This window comes from Ahaetulla prasina, chromosome 2 (assembly GCF_028640845.1).
Source record: "Ahaetulla prasina isolate Xishuangbanna chromosome 2, ASM2864084v1, whole genome shotgun sequence".
Taxonomy (NCBI): domain Eukaryota; kingdom Metazoa; phylum Chordata; class Lepidosauria; order Squamata; family Colubridae; genus Ahaetulla; species Ahaetulla prasina.
In genome coordinates, this window is record NC_080540.1 from 165,216,995 (window position 1) to 165,239,338 (window position 22,344).

Genomic DNA, 22,344 nt, shown 5'->3' on the forward strand with positions numbered 1-22,344 from the left:
GGGGGCCAGGGGAGGACTAAGACCTGGGCATATACACGGGCTGCTAGAAGGCAAAGGGGAGCATCAGCCGCGGTGCTTCAGCCCAGAGCCCTCGGCATTAGCCGGGTTTCTGCTGGGCCTTTTGCTACTTTGGATTCTCTTGCTGTGTTTTTTTTTTAAAGACCGCGGAGGATCGACTGCATGAAGGCTCGGTAGCCACTGGGGAAACTACCACCACTTACTATCATCATCACCTCCTCCTCCTCCTTCTTTCTCATCCACACAAAGGTCCTGCATGTCTAACATTTAGACATGTTCAGCTTTCTGGATTCAAGGACTCTAGTGCTCCTGGCAGCTACTCAAGTAATTTTATTAGCAGTTGTCAATTGTCAGAATGAGGATATACGTAAGTTACACCTTTCTTTCTCTTTTTTCTGTCCAGAAAGCAGCGGAAAAGCCAAATTGATGGGGAACAATAAATTAGGAGAGGGAGGGGGAAAAAATCAGGAGAACAAGCAAACTTTTTGTTTTTGTTTTAAATTCACTTGTGGGTTTGTACAATTCAACTTCCTCCTTTGAGTTAATCTCCCTCCATCTCGTTCTTGCACTTGGTTTCTCTTCTTTCGGCTCCTCAAATTCTTTCCTGCTGCAGGGAGATGCTGTTCCACATCCTCATAATTAGTCTGAAATCCCAATCTGTTCTTTGTAATGCTTGGTTACTCAAAAACAAGAGCTGCACTCGGCACAATCTAATTCAAGTGCTGTACCATTTCTTCTCTGGGCCTTCCAAACAGTGGGGTGAGCTGGGGATAAGGTTTTATTATTATTATTATTATTATAAGTGTTTAAAGTGTTATATGCCTTTGTCTAAAGATCTCCAGAAAACAGTATGGTAAAAAAGTCATAATCTCAACTCACAGAGGATAAATGACCCCTCCAACCTCTTGTTGGTGGAATGAAAGGGTTAACTGAATGATTTGTATAGGGGCTCATTGGGGGGGGGGATCCAGACAAAAGAGAACATACCAGGAAGATTCGAGGAGTGGGGGAATCACAAAAAAAGATCTTTATCCATAAGATCTAGTGTCTCTCTCCCCTAGTTCAGTTAGTGATGTGGAGTAAGGTGCAGATGGAGTTCCTGGGGAATTTGATAGCTAACAGATTTTTTTTTTTTGGTAGCTGAAGGAGCAGAAGGAAAAATTTCCCCAACTCAAAAGAGGCCACCTGAGGGGTACAAAACATTCCAGAGGCACATCAGTCCATTTATTCTACTCTCACTCTTCACCCCCCTCCCCCCACACACTTAGAGGCATGGGAATCCTTCCTGTGTATTAGGGAATTGTGTATAACCATCCCCATCCCCCCACTTCTTCTCCCAAAGTTTTTATCAACTTTCCCTCCCAATCATTAAAAAATTAGAGCCAAGTTCTCCCTTTTCGGCTGCTCACTAAGAGAACCTTTGCCGGTCGCAGTATTTTATTCAAGAGTGGGAAACTTGAATAGGTGGTAACAATTCCTCCCTTCCTATATTTTGGGCAGGTTTTCCTCTGTTTGGATTCCATCCTTTCCTCTGTAATGCTCCAGTAATGCTATCATGGAAGTGGGGTGGAATTTCCTTTTTCCCCGCTCCTTATCTCAGACTTTGCTTTCTCCCAGTGCAAAATTTCAGAGAAAGAGTCTAATTCTTTTTACTATTAATATGCTATAATCTCTGCAGTTAGGTCTTCTGGGTTGGTAAGAGAAACCAGCCTTGCATTGATTTGTCTCAGGGTAGTTCAAGAAAGGGAACTGACATAGGTTCCTAGCCCTGCTGATCAAAAGGTATTGAGAGTCTGTTCTCTGCTCCTAAGAACCGTAAGAAACAAACTAGAAAAATATGGGAGGGCTACCAATGGAAAAGAGTAGAACTGTGTTAGCTTATGGTGACCAAAAAAACAAAACAAAACAAAACACCAAGCAAACACCAGGAGTCAGGAGTTGCACTTTTTCTGACTAACACCAAGGCACAAGCTTTCAGGGCAATTGCACACTGAAAGTAGCTTGGAAACACTTGGGAGATGATTTGTAATTCCCAATCACAATCGGGTGCTCTTTCTTGATTAGTCAGCTGGTTGTGCAGAGTGGTAAGTGTAGTCTTTCTAAGCTTAGTATCTTTTGTCACATCTTTTGCCATGATTAAAGCACCATGGCTTGGAGATTCAGAAACATGCAGGAGAAGCAAAGTGTTCATCAGCAAATACTATTTAATTGTGGGGTGGGTTGTTTTTTTTTAAATTTTCATAGTCTCATGAAGGGGAAAGTTTTTAATCCAGGTGCTTATTTGGAGAATATCATTTTCTTTTTCTTTTATACACTGATCCCCGCCCCCCCAAAGTGTTCTCCCAGGTTAGGGTGTAAACTGAATCCTTGCTCTATACAGGTTTATTTGCCTTGAGCAGCAATAGCTTCCAGATGCTGAAATGCTGCCCATATTTATTTAAAGTAGTCCCTACCGGAGCAATGTGAATTGCACTCTGTGTGCATTTGAGAAAAGGTCCATTCATGAGTGGAGGGTCCCTTGGGCTCCAACTGGCTCTGCTGACTTGTGCACAATAGCCCCCCTGTCATATCACTGCTGCTGTCAGGCCTTTGCTAAGAAGTTAAAGAAAAGGGGAGGAGGGGAGGGAAGAGATACAACTGCAAATGAGGTGCATTTTTAATGTACTTTTTTCTGATCTCTTCCCTATGAAGTACATTTTCTGTTTCACTAGCCTAAGTGAAGAGTGTCAGAGAGAGAGAGAGAGAGAGAGAGAGAGAGTTAATCTGATGTTTAAATTAAGAGCACCAAAGTCTTCCTCTACCTTCTGGTATGAACTCTCCTATCACTCTCCATCTGCCATATCCTTCACCGATCTGACTTTAGTTTGGTCTTCTGTTGCCTAATAAACACACACACACACACACACACACACACACACCTGGATTTTTAATTAGAAAAACATGTTTTACTCTTCCTTAGAGTTATCAAGAATTAACTCAGGTCACTACTGTTTGCTTAGATGCAGGTTCAAAGGGACTGGAGCAAATTGGGTGGCCTCTAATATCCTCCCTTCCCCATTATAGCCAAGAATTAGTCTTAGGGATTGCAAAGTGAATTAGTTATGTGGCCCAATATAACTGTCCTAAATCCTAAACCTCTTCCGCCAGAAATGCTATCAGTTCAGCCAAGCAACTCGTCAAACCACCATGAAAGGAGACTATGCTTGTTTATAAGAGAGAGTTTGCTAAGCGAAAAGGTCTGCTGAGTGAGGACTGAGGGAACTCTAGATCAGCAGTAGAGAGAGAGGGGGGAGCAACTACTATAACTGAGTTAAGACTTAGAATAAACATAACTTATACATCTGTGATTAGGTCTTAGATTTGCCGGGTATTTTTTATGAAGTTGGTATCACTGTACCCAAGAGGTAATATATAGCAAGCAAAATACGTTTGGTGTGGCAGGAAGTAATCAAGACAATGCAGGACCAATCTTGGGCAAGCAATCACTACTTTAGTGGTTATCCTGGAAGTAACTAATACTCTAGTAATATCTTATAGGAATCTATTACCCTAATTACCCTATAACTATCACTGGGTAATACATACTGTTGCGTACAAGTAAGCATTATCCTGCAGCCGAGGTAACTAAAGCCGTAGTCTTTATCTCACAAATACCTACTACTGGTACCCTAGTTATTACTTTGCAAGTAATTATTATCCTGGCTCTTACCTTGCAGGTAGCTATTACCCAAGCCATTACTTCACAAGTAAGCATTGTCTTGCCTCATGGGTAGCTATAGCATCCTAGCACACCTCACATAACTGATGGTCAGGATAAATGAAAAAGGTGACAAGCTAAATGTCTTGAGCCCACACACCTGGTAGGAAGGAACCCTAAAATATACTATATTTATTCAGCACCGCTAAAGATCACAACTGGGGTCCTATCTAGGATTTTGAGTAATACAATTCCAGAAGGGGTTTTCAGAGGAAGACAAAAATGATGATACAAGTATTTGCAAGACATTTCCTAAGAAGATATGCTGAAGGACCTTGGGATGTTCAGGCTGGAGAAACAAACTGAGGAGAGACACAATAACCGTGTTCAGGTACATAAAGGGAAACTAAAGGAAAGGGATCAAGACTGTTTTCCACAGCTATAGAAACTAGAACCAGGGATAATAGCCTAGAAATAAACAAAATGCTGCTACCTAGATTTGTTTTAAATATTTCCTGACAGTAAAATAACGTTTGTATCAGTGGAACAGTTTACCTGAGGGTTCTGGATTCTCCATCTCTGGTTTTTTTTATTATTATTATTATTATTTATTGAATTTCTAGACCGCCCTTCTCCCGAAGGACTCAGGGCGGTGTACAGCCAGGCTAAAAACATACACAATATACAATATTAAAAACTAAATTAAGAAACTTATTACACAATTGGCCGACAAATTAAAATAATTAAAATCTAAAAACCCCAATTTTAATTGTTGTTCCTGCATATTGCTAAAGATTGGACAGATGATCCTCATGATCCTTTCAGGTCTACCACTCCTAAGATTCTTTAATAATCCCTCCATGGGCCCGTGATTTTTGGAGTTTACATAGACTCCCAAGCCATGAATGTTATCATCATTGTTGTGAGGAACCTGAGATAGATTTACGGATGCTACTTATGTGGAGGTGGGGGGGTGAGATTGGGAGCAGCTAACTGAAGGCCTTTATCCTCTATTTGTGAAGAACAAAATGCCCTCATAACCTGTGGGAAGTTGATGAGATGTTCTTGAAGGGGGCTGGTTGGGAATAATGGAGGCCAATGTTGGATCACTGGGACAAATGCTGCTATTTCTTTCGCTCTTGGTTTTCTGCTGCATTTGTCTCTTAACCTGCTTTCTCCTTTCCCTTTCCTTCTGGCACAGAGGAGGCAGGCAGCTGTGTACAGGATGGGCAGAGATATAGTGATAAAGATGTGTGGAAACCCGAACCGTGCCAGATCTGTGTTTGTGACACTGGCACTGTCCTCTGCGATGATATTCTCTGCGAAGAAATGAGAGACTGTCTCAGGCCTGAGATACCCTTCGGAGAATGTTGCCCTATATGTCCAACTGATCAGCCCACCGCCAGTGGTTGTAATTTATTTATTTCTATTTCATATAAATAAATTACTTGAGAGATGATAGCACCAAAACAGAAAGATGAATAAGAGCCATGGATGTGACTCTCAGATGTTTTCGCATCCATGAAAGGCCATGGCTGCAAAAAGGCTACTTCTCACAATTCCTCAAACTGGGTTTATGACGTAGAAGAGATGGATTAATTGAACCATGAATGTATGACAAAAGAAGATGGGCAGCGTTGTTGATCAACTATTAACTTGTCTAAGGCAGCCGACACATTTATTAAAAGTGCAGGCATTTTAGAGCTAGACACATATCTAGAAATTTCAAAAGTTTTTCTCAGCAAGTAGAAGGTTTTTAACAACCATTGAACCAACTTTTTCTTTTGTATTTACTGTTGCTTTAAAACATCAAAGAAGTGGGAAGAAGCTTTATAATGCTAAATATGTCTTCCACTACACAATGTTGAACTGTGATTTCCGTGTCAGAATTTATAGGGTGACCTAGACAATGGGAGGGTTTTTAAATAGTCCTATAGAAATGGAAAAGACTAATCAAGTATTGATATCTGGTATTATCAGATGGCAAAATCTTTTCCATGGGATTTTTGAAGGACAGGGAATCTCATTCTCAATATCTAAATTTAATGATGTACAGAAATCACAGCTTGTGGCTACCCTTAAAAAAGTGATGCTGATGCTAAATGCATATCTATATAGTGCTTTATTGAAATACAATATTTTATTTGTACCCATGTTCAATAAAATTAAAGGAGTATATAAGCAGTTAACCTGTACATCCTATTAATGCCAATGTGTATTTGGCACACATTTTCTAAACAGTACCCATTGCCTTATGCTTTAACAGCTTTCACTTAGTATGTCAATCAAATTTGTGTAAAAAAATTATAAGGGCCAAGTATGACCAAAATTATAAGGGCCAACTGTCTTTCAGCTTTCCCGCTTTGATCAGCATTCCTGCTGAAGGCTAGTGTTGTTTGAAAGGAGGTAAAATGCTCTAGTAATTTTGGAGTTACTGAGCACATCAACGAAGAGAGAGAAGTAGATAGCAGTTCTCCTTTTGGTGAAATGTGTTTATGGTCACAGCAAAAAAACATGCGTATTTCAGCCTTGAGGGTATGCTAAAAAAAAGGGTAAGCTAAAAAAAAATGCCTAGATACTAGTTTTGATTGGATGATCACAGCTGCCATTTTTTACTTTTTGCACTCAACAGACACACACAAATAGAGAGAGAGAGACACACACACACACCCCTGCCTAGCAGATAGCTCTGGCTCCTCCCATATGTTATATCTCTCTGGAGCCTTAAAGTCCCTTCAGGAATTCCTGGTTCATTAATTGAGGGGTGCGGGGAGAGGCCTCAAGCATCAAGAGGTTAACCTTTCCCCTTGTGTGAACTTTACAAAAATGACCTAACTTTCATACCTCAAGATTAGGAGATGATTTATATGGCATCCCTGCTTCACCCTTGTGCTGCCTTAGGGTCCTGTTTTCCAGAGCAATGTCAGGAAAACACCCACCATTTTTCAGTTTCAAAAATAGCAAGTTTTTTTTAAAAAAGTCTTTAACAGTAGATGAGGAATTGTAACTAGAAGTGGCCTTTTTTAACCCTTTCCCCTCTTCTGGCTGTCTGAGGCTCCTCTAATTAAAAGGGAAGCATCAGAAGCAAAATTAACAGGGAGACTGCCAGAAGAAGTAAAAGGGTTGAGACCTGCAAAAGTTAACCCTGTTTTTTCTGTGCATTGTTTTTTGCAATTAAGCTGATTGTGGCTTTTAACCTCTGTGTTTTGCCTCATGCATCTGTTTTTTGTTTTTTTTTAAAGCCTATACTTCTCCCTCAAAGCTATTGTTTGCTTATTTGATTTATTTAACCATGTTTAATGGCGGTGACTTTTCACTGATTTTTTTTTTTAATATTTCATTGGGAAGTTGCTTGTAAACAAGCCATATTTTGGGAATTTGCAACTTCCTTCAATCTCAGTTCCTTCCTTCCAGCCTATGCGAATTTATTTGGAAGAAAGTCCTAAATGGACAGTCTTAAAACAGGGAACATTGCTTTGATAAAACTGGACTGCAATTCCTGCAGGCAAAGTGGAATTGAAGTTAGCCAGCCTGCTTTAGCATGGCTTGCAGTGAATTATTCAGAATACTATTATTCTCTCTACACTCCCTTGTTTTGTTACTTTGCATCAGCCCTTACATTCCCAGTGTAAAAAAATAAAAAATAGATCCTACGCCCGTTGTATTCCTGGGACATCAGCATCTCCCACAGAACAGTGATTTGAAACAGGGCAAGCACCGAATTAAGAAAGTTCTCCTGTGTTTCCTTGTCCCAATTACAGGTTAGCCTATGTTCGTCTTCCGTGTTGTCACATGCTTCATGAATGAACAGACTGAGGACATTTGTGAAAATGTTCATATATAGTTCTATTTTCAAAATAGTTCTGATGTTTTCTTCTTTTCTCTCTCTCTCTCTGTCTTCTTCATTCTTAACAGGGCAACCTGGTCCCAAGGTGAGACAACTGAATGCTATTAATGACCGCCATTGTCTGTTAGCACCCCAAGGTTTGCCAACTATGTTAGAGGCGCAACAGGGACTTGCATCATTGGTTGCTGTTCAGTTGGCAGCTTTATTAATTTAAAACATGTCATTCATAACCTTTGTCAAGCTGCTTAAAAAAGAAGTGTAGAAGTATTACTTATCACTCGGTCCCAGTAGTGAAATCCAATTTTTTTTACTACCGGTTCTATGGGCGTGGCTTGGTGGGCGTGGCAGGGAAAGGATACTGCAAAATCCCCATTCCCTCCCCACTCCAGGGGAAGAATACCGCAAAATCCCCATTTCCACTCCATTCAAGGGGAAGGATGCTACAAAATCCCCATCCCGACCCCACTCTGGGACCAGCCAGAGGTGGTATTTAGTGGTTCTCCAAACTACTCAAAATTTTCACTACCGGTTCTCCAGAACCTGTCAGAACCTGCTGGATTTCATCCCTGCCAGGTCCCCTAAAAGCTAATTTCTGCAGAATGAGATGCTATAAAAAGCACTGTTCTGGTTACACGTTCTTTGGGGTTTGACTTCAGCCTGAGGGAGAAGACAGCTCTTCAGAACCAAATGATGCAATAGATGGTTATCATGAATTATGACAGAATCTGGCTATGAACCTGAATGGCAATCTGACAGCCTCCAACTGAAATTGATGAAATAATTGCTTTGCTCCAACCAAATGAATATTTTACTGACTTTACTAAGTCTGTTCATGTTTTAGGTAAAGTTATGCATACCGTAGTTGTAAAATTGGAGGTTAGATACTCTCTAACACATTGAAACCTACAGTTCCCACAGGCTATCTGTTGCTGTAGTGTTAGAAAGTTAAGAATGTAGACACAGAATTCAAGATGTGGGAATTGACTGGCTTGGGATGTTTGGTTTGGTTCCCCCTCCCCAATTTTACATGTTTTGTATCTGGCAGGGTCAAAAGGGAGAACCTGGTGATATCAAGGATGTAAGTTTCAAATTTAATGCATCCCTTTCTAATTTTTTTTAAAAGCCTAGCTGTACAAAATATACCTTTGACTGAACTGATTTTCTGTCTGTTTTCTTCTTTTTCTTCTTTCTCTTTTGGTCTAGGTTGTAGGACCGAGAGGCCCTCCTGGACCACAGGTAGTGGCGTCTTCTGCTATCTTGTTTACATGTATTGAAAAAGAGGTTTTTAAGAAATGGGTTGTGAATGCTTTCATTACCTTCTGCAGGGACCTTCAGGTGAACAAGGACCAAGGGGAGAACGTGGAGATAAAGGAGAAAAGGTAAAACCAGCTATACCTGTGCAATGTTTAATGAACTAAACAGGCTGCAAGCCTATTTATACTTACCTCAGAGTAAGTTCTGAGCAAATTGAGTTTGCATCCAAATCAGGGTGTGTAGTTGTAGAATACCATTGTCTATGTCAAAGTAGTAATTTTTTGCAGAAGTAACTCATCAAACCCTCAAGGCAGGTCCACCAACATTAGATCTTACAGTTTGTATTAAAATCATAATCATCACAAGAAGCATGGAAGAAGATCACTTAAGACATGATTAGATGTAAAATGCGGGATTAATAACCTGACCGAATGAACTTCTAGACACCTCCCTTACCTGGAAAATTGTTGAATTTACTCAACCAGCCCAAGGCATTTAGTTGCATGTAGTTGAGCCTCTCCCATATGTACATCACTGCATTCAGCATCCAAGTTGAACTGACAATTGAATTCTACTTCAGTGCTTATAGTGCGATAACATTCTTTAGTGTAAACAGTTTGGGGGGCACAGGATAAGCTGCCTTAGGAATTGCAGGGCGCCTGGTATTGGGATGTTACTTGCTCTCCAAAACTTATCACTGGAGATAATTACCTATGGCTATTCTGCAATAGAACAGGCTTCCAAATTACTGGTAGTAGACTTGTATGGATAATACAGTATCTGGACAATGCCATTTTCCACTTAATATCCTTCCATTCCCAATGCTTTCATTCTCCTTACAAAATCTATTGGTGTATTTGTGTGAGAGATACATGACAATATAGCCATCAAATGTTTTGACTGGTAAGGTGAGGACTAAGCTTCTGGAAGTATTTTTCCTCTTGTAGCCTTTGCATTTAGCTGGATAATAATATATAGTTTCAATACTTTTTAAGCCAAATAGTGTAGGTTAGAATTCAATTGTAGAGTAATGAAATGGGAAAATTTGTGATCATCGTTTTATTCCTCTATGAAACTTAACTGGCTGAATTCGAGCCAGTTGCTATCTGTATACTTTACAGGTTTTTTTGTAAAGAGTATGAAAGGCATTTTAAATCTAAGATCAAAATGTTTCCCAATATTATTAAGAACGAAGAGGCACAATCTAATGGCATGGTATCCTATCCTATCCCATGCCAATTAAAATTAGGATTGACACACTAAAATTTAATTTAGTTATAAACAATAAACAACTTTTAATGCAATGGAACTTCCTTTTGTGTAGTTTTGAGTTATAACATTACTGTATTAATAATTATGAAATAAACTGCATTAGAAGTACTGGTTTTTAAAAATGATGTATAAGTGACATGTTAACGGGACATAAGAGTGGACAGTTTGATATTCATGGAAGATCTTCCTTCCTTCCTTCTTTCCTTCCATCTGTCCATCCATCCATCCATCCATCCATCCGTCCATCCATAGGGTGTTCCGGGTCCACGTGGCAGAGATGGTGAACCTGGTACACCTGGCAATCCAGGGCCCGCTGGACCCCCAGGACCTCCAGGCCCCCATGGCCTTGGTGGAGTGAGTATTCTTGAATTTAGGAAAAGTTTTAATCTCACAGCTTCTGCATATGAATGTTAACGCAAGTCATGTAAATACCTCTTTCACTGGGTCGCCTCTTGAGAATTCTTAATGGAGAAGTCTTAATTCAGAATAACATGTATAATGTGTTGCCTACATTTCAAATACCCCAAACAGCAAGTAACACTCGTGATTATTTTTTAATCAACTAACAAGGCCTTTGACCCACTCCCATTGCTTTGCTCTGTGAGTCTCTCTGCATGAAAGGATAACGTTCCCTTGTGTTGAAAAGCTCCCTGCATTGCTTGAAGGGGGGAAAAAAGCACCATCATAATCTATAAATAATACAAACAAAATTCCTCGCAGCATAGCTACTTCATCATTACTAAGTTTATTTTTCTGCGGGCTGCTGCAAAGAAGCATTGGTTTTTATGGAAGAACGCATTCTTAATTTTTGCCGGGTCAACAGAGGGGCACAACAGGGCGAGCCATTGTTCTTTGTAAATTCAGAGTGTGCCCCATGACCCAGAATCCTTTGTAACACTGGAGTCTTCGATGGGCTTCCTCAGCAGGCTGACTGAAGTGGGAAGAATTCCCTTCAAGAAGAAAACTTTAGAGACCAAATGCCTTTGTCAGTATAGTTTGGACCAATAGCCCAGCAGTGAATTAGATATGCCCTAACTGACTGATTTCAGTAGGCATAATTGCCTCTGTGTTTCGTTGTGTTACTAAGGTCCAACTGATAATACAAATGGCCTCTTATAACTGTGGGATCTGCTGACTTTGCTTACATTAACAGAGAAATTGCAAAACATCTCTACTTAATCTAGTAATTATCCTCTAGCTCAGGGGTCTCCAACCATGGCAACTTTAAGACTTGTGGACTTCAACTCCCAGAATTCCTCAGCCAGCTTTGCTCTAGCTCCTTTACAGGGAAATATTTAAAAGTATAAAGGCTAATCCTTGAATAAGAAAGCATAGAAAGATCTAATTGTTTTTACTTGGGGGGGAGGTTTTAGAATGATCAGGTGAGTGATGGCTAGGGACAAAAACATTTCCGCCATGGGGGTTTGTATAAAATCATTTATTAGAATCAATCACATGCTTTAATTTCTTTCGCTGTGAGTCATGGATTTTTATTTGCAGTGCCAAAACATGACCAGTGAGAGAAATGTTGAATAGCATTTCTGTAGAATATGTACCAAGTTCTTACTCCGTATCTGCAGTAATTATTTCAACTTTGGATATACTTTATTACACCATTCATAGGATACATTCACAAGGTCATATTCTTTTAGTCCAAATTAATATACTTTAACAACTAACTTCCACTTATCAGTAAACACTGACAATTCAGCACAGAAGATGCATTGAAAAGAACTGTAATTGTTTCCAAGCTATTCTTTTGTATAGGGTATGAGTAGTTCTTAGAATGAGAACTACTCACCTTGATGTTACCTCTTAGGATGTGAAATTTAGGATTGCTTTTCTGCTCACCCCTAAATGGTGACAGATTTTTCTTTGAAAATATACTTAGCAAAATCCATATTAAAGTTACACTTAAATTATTCTAAGCGCCTTTCTATAACTTTGACATCTTTCTACAACTTTCTATAACTCTGACATCAATACAATTGAACGTGTCCAGAAATATTTTACAAGAAGAGTTCTCCATTCCTCTGAAAACAACAAAATACCTTATCCCACTAGACTTGAAATTCTAGGCTTAGAAAACTTGGAACTCCGTCGCTTTCGACAAGACCTAAGTTTAACTCACAGAATCATCTATTGTAATGTCCTTCCTGTCAAAGACTACTTCAGCTTTAATTGCAATAATACAAGGGCAACCAATAGATTTAAACTTAATGTAAACCGCTTTAATCTAGATTGCAGAAAATATGACTTCTGCAACAGAATCATCAGTGCTTGGAATACTTTACCTGACTCTGTGGTCTCTTCCCATAATCCTAATAGCTTTAACCAAAAACTTTCTACTATTGACCTCACCCCATTCCTAAGAGGACCATAAGGGGCGTGCATAAGCGCACAAACGTGCCTACCGTTCCTGTCCTATTGTTCTTCTTTTCTTCTTCCTATATATGTTTATATGTGTATATACTATATAATCTTTTTGTATGATGTTGTGACAAAATAAATAAATAAAATAAATAAACTTGAGATTCATTTATTTATTTTACATTACAAACACCATGACTTCAAAAGTAGTTAAAAATCTCTTGTATTTATAAATAACTCTTGAAAAGTTGAGTACTATTACTTTTATTTCTGTCACTACAGAGTTTCTATTCATATCCAATAAATGTTAAAGCGCTTTTGTAGTAGAATAATCAATTGCCAAATAAAATCCCCCTTTTTTCTCTACCTGAAATTCTTTCCAGAAATACCTCCCAATAAAATATCTGCATGAGTTGCAGGGAGAGAGAAAAATGGTAAAAGAGAGCAAGCTTATCCAATTTCCCCCCCTCTGTAACACGGCAAAGACTGCCCATCAGATATAAAAGAAAGGTCTATGCTTTTAAAAGATCTTCTTATATTTCATATCGTACAAGTGTTCTCCATTTAATCACATCATATTCCGCATCTCACTGAAACTATGTTCCTTTTGTCTTTTGCAGAACTTTGCTGCTCAGATGGCTGGTGGATTTGATGAGAAAGCAGGCGGTGGGGGTGCTCAGATGGGAGTGATGCAAGGACCTATGGTAAGGATTAGTAGAGTGTATACATTCCTTGTGGCGCGTTACTTGGAACCCTGACACCTTGAATATTTGCACTACTCTACTGGTTTTATAAGGGACGCGGTGGCTCAGGGGCTAGGATGTTGAGCTTGTCGATCGAAAGGTCGGCAGCTCAGCGGTTCGAATCCCTAATGCTGCTGTATAATGGGGTGAGCTCCCATTACTTGTCCCAGCTTCTGCCAACCTAGCAGTTTTGAAAGCATGTAAAAATGCAAGTAGAAAAAATAGGGACCACCTTTGGTGGGAAGGTAACAGCGTTCCGTGTGCCTTTGGTGTTGAGTCATGCCGGCCACATGACCACAGAGACGTCTTCGGACAGCGCTGGCTCTTCGGTTTTGAAACGGAGATGAGCACCGCCCCCTAGAGTCGGCAACGACTAGCACGTATGTGTGAGGGAACCTTTACCTTTACCTTTACCTTACTGGTTTTATATCAGCTTATGGGTCTTGGCCTAATATCCTCCAAAGAATCTAGTCACAGGGGTGCAAACTGGCGGTCCATGGGCCGGATGCATCACGCACAGGCCATGCACACCCGTGAAGAGGAGAAACATCATGTGACGGCACTGTGATGCGGCGAGTTTGATACCCGTGATCTATAGAGTTGATTTTAGTGAGACTGAGAAAGTTGAGTCATGATGATGCACAAGGCAAGTTTGGTAGGCTGTAGCAACCTAATTTGAATTAAGAGTTCACAACAGTTTTGCATATGCAAATGCATTTGATCCAAAGCTTACATTTAATATAAAACAATTCAAAAATATTTTAATGTATATTTTGGTGAGAAATACGTTATTGGCTATTTTACATGCAAAAACGGAACAAACAAAAATAAACTTTCTAGGTGGGAAGTAATCACTGCTTTAATAAGGTGATCTACAGTGACTTCAAAATTGATTTTTAATAATTTGATTTTCAAAATGATGACTTTTCTGTAGAAAACAGATCATGTGCTTCTTATTGGGCTTAGCGGTGTCACTTGAGCCTATGATTTCATTGACAAATCATATTGAAAGGGGTGCAAATTGGATGTAATATTGCCCAAAAGTTTTTTTTTCCAATCTGAGGTTCCTTAAGAGCTAAATATTTCTTAATTGGGGGGGGAGGAAAGAGCTGGGTATCTAATCAAGCTTCATCTACCCTAAAAATGTGGCTGCAGCTTTTGAGTTTCATAGTTAATTTTAGACCTGCTCATCTAAAAGACTGTCTTAATGGCTGTTTTGGAGTTATGTGGATACAGGATTTTGAGGGTCCAAAAACAGAACCAGTCTGCTGAAAGAAATAGGTTCCTTGATGAGCCAGGAGTGTTTTTCCGCTTCTCATCTTTATGATCCATGTAAATATTGATAGTTATGGGGTGTTGGTTCGCTACAAAAGTTGGAACCTTAGCAAATATTTTAATTTGCCATTCTCTGGACAGTGTGAAGCATTTGCTAGGAGATATAGTATCTAACAGTATACTTTGAGCAACTTGGCATATTAAATGCCTATTTTTATATTAGAAATTATGCATTTTGACAAACTTAAAAAAGATCAGGAAAATTGGTTGGCTATTACAGTATCAGCAATGGCTGTGTTGGTCATTATATACAAATTATTTAATTAATTATTTTAATTTTAATTTTCACAATGATACAGTGTATGCAGATCTACAAAGTAGATAGATATATTAATTTCCTTCTTTTAAGAAGACATCAAGAGTACTATATGCTTGTTTTATTATTATTTAATTTTATTATCCTTTTGTTTTAAGCAAAACCTCAGAAAAAATATAAATATAGGTAATTAATGGGGTTGTGCAATTTTTACTCAATTTGACAGTAAAGATTCCAAGTAGTGTATTAAATTGATTTTATGCTATCAAAAAGAAATATAAGTCATATTATGGTATGAGCTTTAACCTTAAAATTTTTCAATATATTCTTCAGATGGCCTTAATTTGAGGAATTATTTATACATATATGATTCCTCCATCTTCTCAGTCAGTTTGCTTTACAACACTGCTTGTGTTTCTTTTGAAAATAAGATATGTCTCTGTCACATACTTTATCTAGATTATATCAGCCATTAAGAAATGGTTGATTAACTTTCATGGTGCAATCTAATAAATCAAGAATGGTTTTTAATCTCTTGATTGAAAATAAGATTATACTTCCTCTCCATTTATTTCTTTAAATCAAAAGTATCCTACAAATTAGCAAGCATTTTTAAAAAGTCTAAAGACCACGTTACTCAAAGGAGTTACACTCCTAGTTTAATAACCAGTCAACTAGCACAGGATCAGGGCAAAATTTGAGGTTTTGAAGTGATTCCATGAAAGTCATAGTAACACCAATTTTCCTAATAATCCTAGCAAAAATTGGTTCATTGTCAGGGTGCTATTCTATATTGCTTGGAAAGAATTACATGGACATAGGACCAATTGAACCTGTTGTTTGAAGAGCAAAGACAGAAGGGTGATCTCAGAATCTCCCTTCAGTTCCTGTGGAAACCTCTTCAGGCCTTCCATTTTCTGCCTTGGGAGCCTTCAGACAGAAGTGCCCTGCTGATTTTTTAAAAAAGATTTTCTTAGTTTGCATTATCAAATTACTCAAGAACCTGAGCAGATTGTTGTAATGTGGAAGTGGTTTTAGAAAATAGCCGTAGGCCTCTGTATTTTTTTTTAATTTTTGCCAAAAGTTCTTGAGGGCAGGTGCCAAAATCTTTGAAACAGACGATTATAGATAGGGAAGTAATAGAGACGGTTGTTTCAGGAATTCCCTCAGTGTTTCCCTTGGACCAAGGGCTGAAGTTATGCAGAGACAGACAGCAGCTACTGTTCTTCAGGATCCACAAAACTTCCAGCAGGAAATTTCTGCTATCCAGCATTTCTTGGCAAGCTGTAAATGAAATTCTGTCTTTGTCAACATGGACTGTTTCCAAGAGAAGCCATGTTTGTGTGTGTGTCTGTGTGTCTGTGTGTCTGTGTGTGTGTATGAGCGCATGCTTCTTTTTGCCTCAGCATGCCTTCCCTAAATAAAAATAGTTCTGTGTGATACAGAGGGAGAAAGAGAGAATTAAAGGAACCAACATTATAGCAATAGCCATGAGATTAGACCTACTCTCAGTCAGGCTCAACTCTGCTCTTGTGCTTCAATTATAAAACATAACAATATTAATATGATTGTTCCCCCCCCCTTTTTTTATTGTTATATAGGGACCAATGGGACCGCGGGGTCCTCCAGGACCATCAGGATCTCCTGTGAGTATAGAATTTGATACTTTCCTTAGATGACCTTGTATGTCCTGAAAATAATACAGTAGAAAAACAGAAAGATTGTTCTACCTTGAGATGGTCACTGATAGTGTTTCTACCACCATTTTTCAGGGCCCTCAAGGATTTCAAGGCAGCCCTGGAGAACCCGGAGAACCTGGCGCTGGGGTGAGTATCCAGGAAGCAGGGTTGTCTTAACCAAAGACAAAACGTGCATGACATTTTCAGCACAAAAAACTGACATATCACTGTATTTTAACTGCCACGTCTGCCTGCGGAGATTTCCCTTGAACCTTCAGCCCATAGGAGAACTGACTGAAATACCCAGTCTAAGAATTCATAAAAGGTATGAACACTGTGGAAAGATAAAAGCACTGTGCCTTCTTCAGTGTTATATACTGTATAGCACACTGAGAAAGTTGGGGATCTTGTTTAGGAGGAAAAAAATGGTATCCTTGATTGAATATGATGGTTGTGTGATACAGGTAGTCCTTGACTTTAAGACCAAATTGAGTCCAAAACCTCTGTTGCCAAGAGAAAGGCATTGTTACTTGAGTTTTGCCCCATTTTACAACCTTTCTTGCCACAGTTGTTAAGTGTATCGTTGCAGTTGTTAAATTAATAACATGATAGTTAAATGAATCTGGCTTCTCCATCGAATTTACTTGTCAGAAGGTCACAAGAGGTGATCACATGACCTGGGACGTTGCAACCGTCAGAAATATGGATCCATCAAGCGAAGGGAAGATAAGAAATCTGTCTTTTTTAAACACAGCTCAGTAAAACCCCTTATTACCTTAATAGTAACACAAGGAACAATGAATACTCTCAGGAAGAAATGGTCTTTTTCTCCTGTGTATATTTCCTCTCAGTCCTTTCCCTCAGAGCAATCTTCTCTAATGGCACTAATTTTAATCCTGGGTTCAAAAGAGAGGAATGGGAACAATAACAGAGCATAGGGTGGTCGCATCTTGAGGAGAGAGAATTGGGGATAACCATCCCAACTTCTTAGTTTGTTACTTTGCCTCACTTTAGCACTATGAAGCCAACAATTCCATTATGGAGGGTTTGGGGAGGTGGATATGCTATTTAAAGAGCAGAGGCTTATTACAGATTTACAGGACCTTAGCCCAATCAGCCAGATATTATGAGCCTTGGGACTTTTTAATCACATTGTCCACATTGATCTATTTGAATATTATAACCAGCATTCTTAGCCCAGTTTACATTCCTTAACTTGGTTTTCCTCTATTTCCAAATCTCAATAAAAGTTTATGCATTTTAGCAGTTACGTGTTCATGATTTGTACAGAATTCATTTTCAGATTTATCACATTCTGTTCCTAGTAACTTTATATTAAACCACTCTGCATTGTGCATATGGGAACCATTAAAATGAAAACTATCTGACTCTCTTTATATGTTAACCATTACTCTTTGGTTAGAGAGAAAGAACCATGTTTCTTGAGCTGAAATATTGAAAGCTCATCTTCAGAATAATTATAAGAAGCCTATGATCCATTTGGACCAGAGGTTCTATTTTTATTTGGGTTTTTTTATAGCATCACAAATTTCCCTTATTGTTATTGGTCCCTTCATTGTTCATCTTCAGGCATTTGTTGACTTGATAGATCTTGTTTCTTAAAGTATTCCTTTGTCCTTGCAAATGAAATTTCTTCTCTCTTAGATAGCATTGTATAGTATTATACTGATGAAAATTTCTTTCAATATTTATACTATTGATCACCGTAATTTTCTCTTTCTGTGATTTTAATTTTTTCCCCTTTTCTTTTCTCAGACATTTTGCTGAGTCAAAATTCCTTTTTGTAACAACATTCTATTTTATTTTCCCCTCTCTCTCACAATTAACATAGAAAGCTGACACTGTAGGAGTTTAATTTTCTGTGGGATTTTTCTCTCTCTCCAGAGATCTCATTAGTTTATTCTCTTTTATCTTTATATTTAGAATTATTGTATATTTACTTGTCTCTTTTTTGTTCAGTTTATTACTCTGTTGTATAAATTATTCTTCCATAAAGGCTTTGCAGTTTTTGATTTTTCTGAATCGAAAGTTTTATTTCTTGTACGGTTCTTTATTATATTTTTATACCTGGATATTATTTACTGGGCACCATATTTTAAACAGTTATGCTTTTTTAATTGCCCCAGTAATTAAAATAGGCATCTACAACTTTATCAATTAAACTATTGAGCTATGGGCTATGGCAGTATTTATCAATTAAACTATTGTGCTATGGCAGTATGACATACAGGTTATCTGAAAGTTGTGGGCATTTCCACACAATATATTTGCAACCCTTCTAGATTAGCTTGACTTCTAGGCAATTCCATGTCTTTGGCAGGTGAGCCGATTTGCGGTTGGTTTCAACTAGACTGTACAAAAGGAACCATTCTAAGGCCAGTTTCCAGATGGAAATGCTTGGTACTGAGGACAGGCCATTCCCGCTTTGGAGTGTACTTTTGCCACCAGCTCCATTGAGCTCTTGAGTTTTAGATAGCCCAGAATACCCTGTGAAGAGAATATTGGCTGAACAATTTCCTTGATCTCATAGTTTGCCCAAAATGAATAGGATGAAAATGACGAGACTTGAACATTCCAACTGCCTATAAAGACCTTCAGTCTGTTAGGTTCTTCTTTCCTTCCTTTAAAGAGGTGAATGGACTTTTTAAATTTTTTTGTAATTATGGTTGTTAAACCTGTAGCTGTTTGGGTAGGAGCAGCTATTTTCTTTCCATATTCTCAACATTTCTAAGATGGCAGAATTCAAATACAATTTTCAAGTCATGTACAGATCATTTAGAGCAGCGATCACCAACTGGTGGTCCATGGACCACTGGTGGTCTGTGAGAACATTTTAGTGGTCCGCAGAAACATTATTTGTGGTTTTTATATTGCACTAAATCAGGGGTTCTCAAACTACGGTCTCTGGGACGGATATGTACAATGAACGTTTGTATTGCTGCAGAGAGTCTCCCTCTTTGGGGTCTTTTTGTGTGGGTCAGAGGGGGGGCAGAAATTCTTGGGGTCTGCTTCAGCCTCCTGGTGCAAGGCTTTGGGCGAAGGCTGGAGGGAAGTGCTGCTAGTGGCGAAGAGCCAGAGGACCTTGTTCCAGTGGGACTGCATCATGGCCTGGAACTGGCTGACTATCTCAGCTCTCTGAGCCTCCAGGCGCTGGTACCTGGCCTTGCACTCCCGCAGGTCTTCCCTTTGCTTGGAAAGCCTATGCTCCTAGTCCTCAGTGAGATGCTTCTGCTGAGCCTCCTTCTCAGTCAGATCCAATTTGAACTGAGCTGTTTTGCCAATTCTTTCTTATGGTAGCTGCTTAGCTCCAGCAACTGCTTCCTACTAGGGCCCTAAGGAGCCTGGGCAGGCAGACAAGGAGAGGCTAGGAGGAGAGGGGCAAGTAGAGGCCGGTGAAGTGCGCCCCTCAATGTGAGTGACTTCAAGTTGACAATGCCCACCCAATGACATGACCACCTAGCCAGATCATATTAGTGGTGCACGGGATTTAAAATAATGAATTTAGTGGTCCCTGAGGTCCAAAAGGTTGGTGACCCCGATTTAGAGGGATCAGAGATGGGAAGTCACAGCAGTATGGAAGGGTCTTTTAGGCATTACCTTGTCTCATCTGGCTTTTTAAAAATCACTTCCCTAGTTTGTGATTGTGGGTTTACTATTTAAAGAATGCCTGAACAAATCCAAGAGGTGTCAATTCTTGAGACCTAAGGTTTGCTGTCAATGGTCACGTATATTCAAAGAAGTCGCAGGAAGCTTATGTATAAACATCAGTGAGCCTATATGAACACAAAGTAAATTTCCCACATGGACTGATCCAGGCTCAGATTAGTGGTAGGAAAGAAATTGTTGATCCAGGTGGAAATGGCTAAGGAGTCTTTTTTCTTTGGATCAAGGTGAGGAAGATATCAATAGAGAAGAAGCTAGGAATAGAAGATGAGGATTTGTGGTTTAAGTCTGGCATAAATACATTGGCACACCGTGAAACTACTTTACATTGTCGTTGTCAGTTGCCTCTGTGAATAAGATGATTTTGAAGGTTCATGCAGGATGTTGATGGAATTCTACATTAATAGCTGCTGAGATGGAATTGCTTGGGGGAAAAAAATTATTTATTTATTTTGTCACAACAGTATACACAAGCATCAAGATAAAATAACTACATATCATATGCATATATATGAGCAAAAGTATGCAATAACTATATTAATTTGATAAAATGAAAGGAAATAATAGGACAGGAACGGTAGGCACTTTTGTGCTCTTATGCACGCCCCTTATAGTCCTCTTAGGAATGGGGTGAGGTCTATGTTAGACAGTTTTTGTTTAAAGCTTTTGGGATTTTGAGAAGAGACCACAGAGTCAGGAAGTGTGTTCCAAGTGTTAATAACTCTGTTACAGAAATCATATTTTCTGCAATCAACATTGGAGTGGTTAACATCAAGCTTAAATCTATTGTGTGCTCGTGTATTGTTGCAATTGAAGCTGAAGTAGTCTTCGACTGGAAGGACATTGTAATAGATGATTCTATGAGTTAAACACAGGTCTTGTCGGAGGCGGTGGAGTTCTAAGTTTTCTAAACCCAGGATTTCAAGTCTGGTGGTATAAGATACTTTGTTGTTTTCAGAGGAGTGGAGAACTCTTCTTGTAAAATATTTCTGAACACGTTCAATTGTATTGATGTCAGAATTGTGGTATGGGTTCCAGACAGTCGAGCTGTATTCAAGAATTGGTCTAGCAAATGTTTTATATGCTCTGGTTAGTAGTGTAGTGTTTTTGGAGAAGAAGCTACGCCAGATTAGGTTTACATCTCTATTTATAACAAATTATAAATGTGTTCTCATTTCTTTAGGAAGACTATAAAATCCTGCAAATTATTGAGGGCAATTTATAGTTTTGTTTTGCATGTGAAAACAATTTCAGGATATGATGAAGCTTAATATGGATCTGCTTCTGGGAATGGAAGTCCCATGTAGCATTTTTGCTGCAAGCTGTCAATCAGAAAGAGCTCTGGGACATCAAAAAAAGCTTCAGAGGCCCATACTTTGGCCTTATTGATTTTAGAAACATAATTTCAACTTTTATTTGTTTGCTTAAGATAACTTTTTCAGGAACATACCGGATTTGCGGGTTCTTAATCTTTAATCTTTGTAGTTATTATTTCATTGCCGAGAAATTAGAGATGCTTTATGTGTGAACAATCTTCAATGGATTTTTATTGAAGTTTGGACTTGACTTGTAACTATATAAATATTACATATACTATAATATACTGTATACTTTATACTGTGCCTTATACTAGTTGCCTTAATATGTGATTAAATTTGCTTATTAAAATGTCCCCCGATAACTAACTGAAGGAAATATCAATTCAAAGCAGAACTAAGAAAGGTTATGAAAACCATGCAAGCTGCAATCCTATTCCTAAAATGATCCTTATTTATTATTATTATGATTGATTGCACAGTCAGCCAGGTGTTTAAACTGGATTTGGTATTTTTATCTATCTGTTGAGAGAATGAGGTGGCTGGATGGAGTCACTGAAGCAGCAGGCATGAACTTAAATGGACTCCAGAGGATGGTAAAAGATAGGAAGGCCTGGAGGAACGTTGTCCGTGGGGTCGCGATGGGTCGGACACGACTTTGCAACTAACAACAACAACATCTATCTGTTGAGTCCTTCCCAAGCATCTGGTATAGGCAGATGTTGATGTTTGAGGGTGTTGGTGGTGTAACCGAAGAACCATTCACCAGTGGGTTCAGAATATGACTGATCATCCTTAATCTGTTGGTGCACCTCTACAACGTTACATCTTTCTATCTACCAGGCATTAATTTAAAATGTTGCTTTGTCTTCC

General features: G+C 38.8%; 1 protein-coding gene across 1 annotated transcript in view; it reads left to right on the top strand.

The window, feature by feature from the left end:
* Positions 1 to 291: 291 nt before the first annotated feature.
* Positions 292 to 22,344, top strand: part of COL2A1 (collagen type II alpha 1 chain) — a 103,057-nt gene continuing 81,004 nt past the window's right edge. The window contains exons 1-10 of the mRNA XM_058167985.1: positions 292 to 385; positions 4,917 to 5,123; positions 7,631 to 7,647; positions 8,608 to 8,640; positions 8,766 to 8,798; positions 8,888 to 8,941; positions 10,341 to 10,442; positions 13,079 to 13,162; positions 16,394 to 16,438; positions 16,565 to 16,618. Of these exons, the coding sequence (XP_058023968.1) occupies positions 292 to 385; positions 4,917 to 5,123; positions 7,631 to 7,647; positions 8,608 to 8,640; positions 8,766 to 8,798; positions 8,888 to 8,941; positions 10,341 to 10,442; positions 13,079 to 13,162; positions 16,394 to 16,438; positions 16,565 to 16,618 (723 nt within the window). The remainder of the gene's footprint in view (positions 386 to 4,916; positions 5,124 to 7,630; positions 7,648 to 8,607; positions 8,641 to 8,765; positions 8,799 to 8,887; positions 8,942 to 10,340; positions 10,443 to 13,078; positions 13,163 to 16,393; positions 16,439 to 16,564; positions 16,619 to 22,344) is intronic.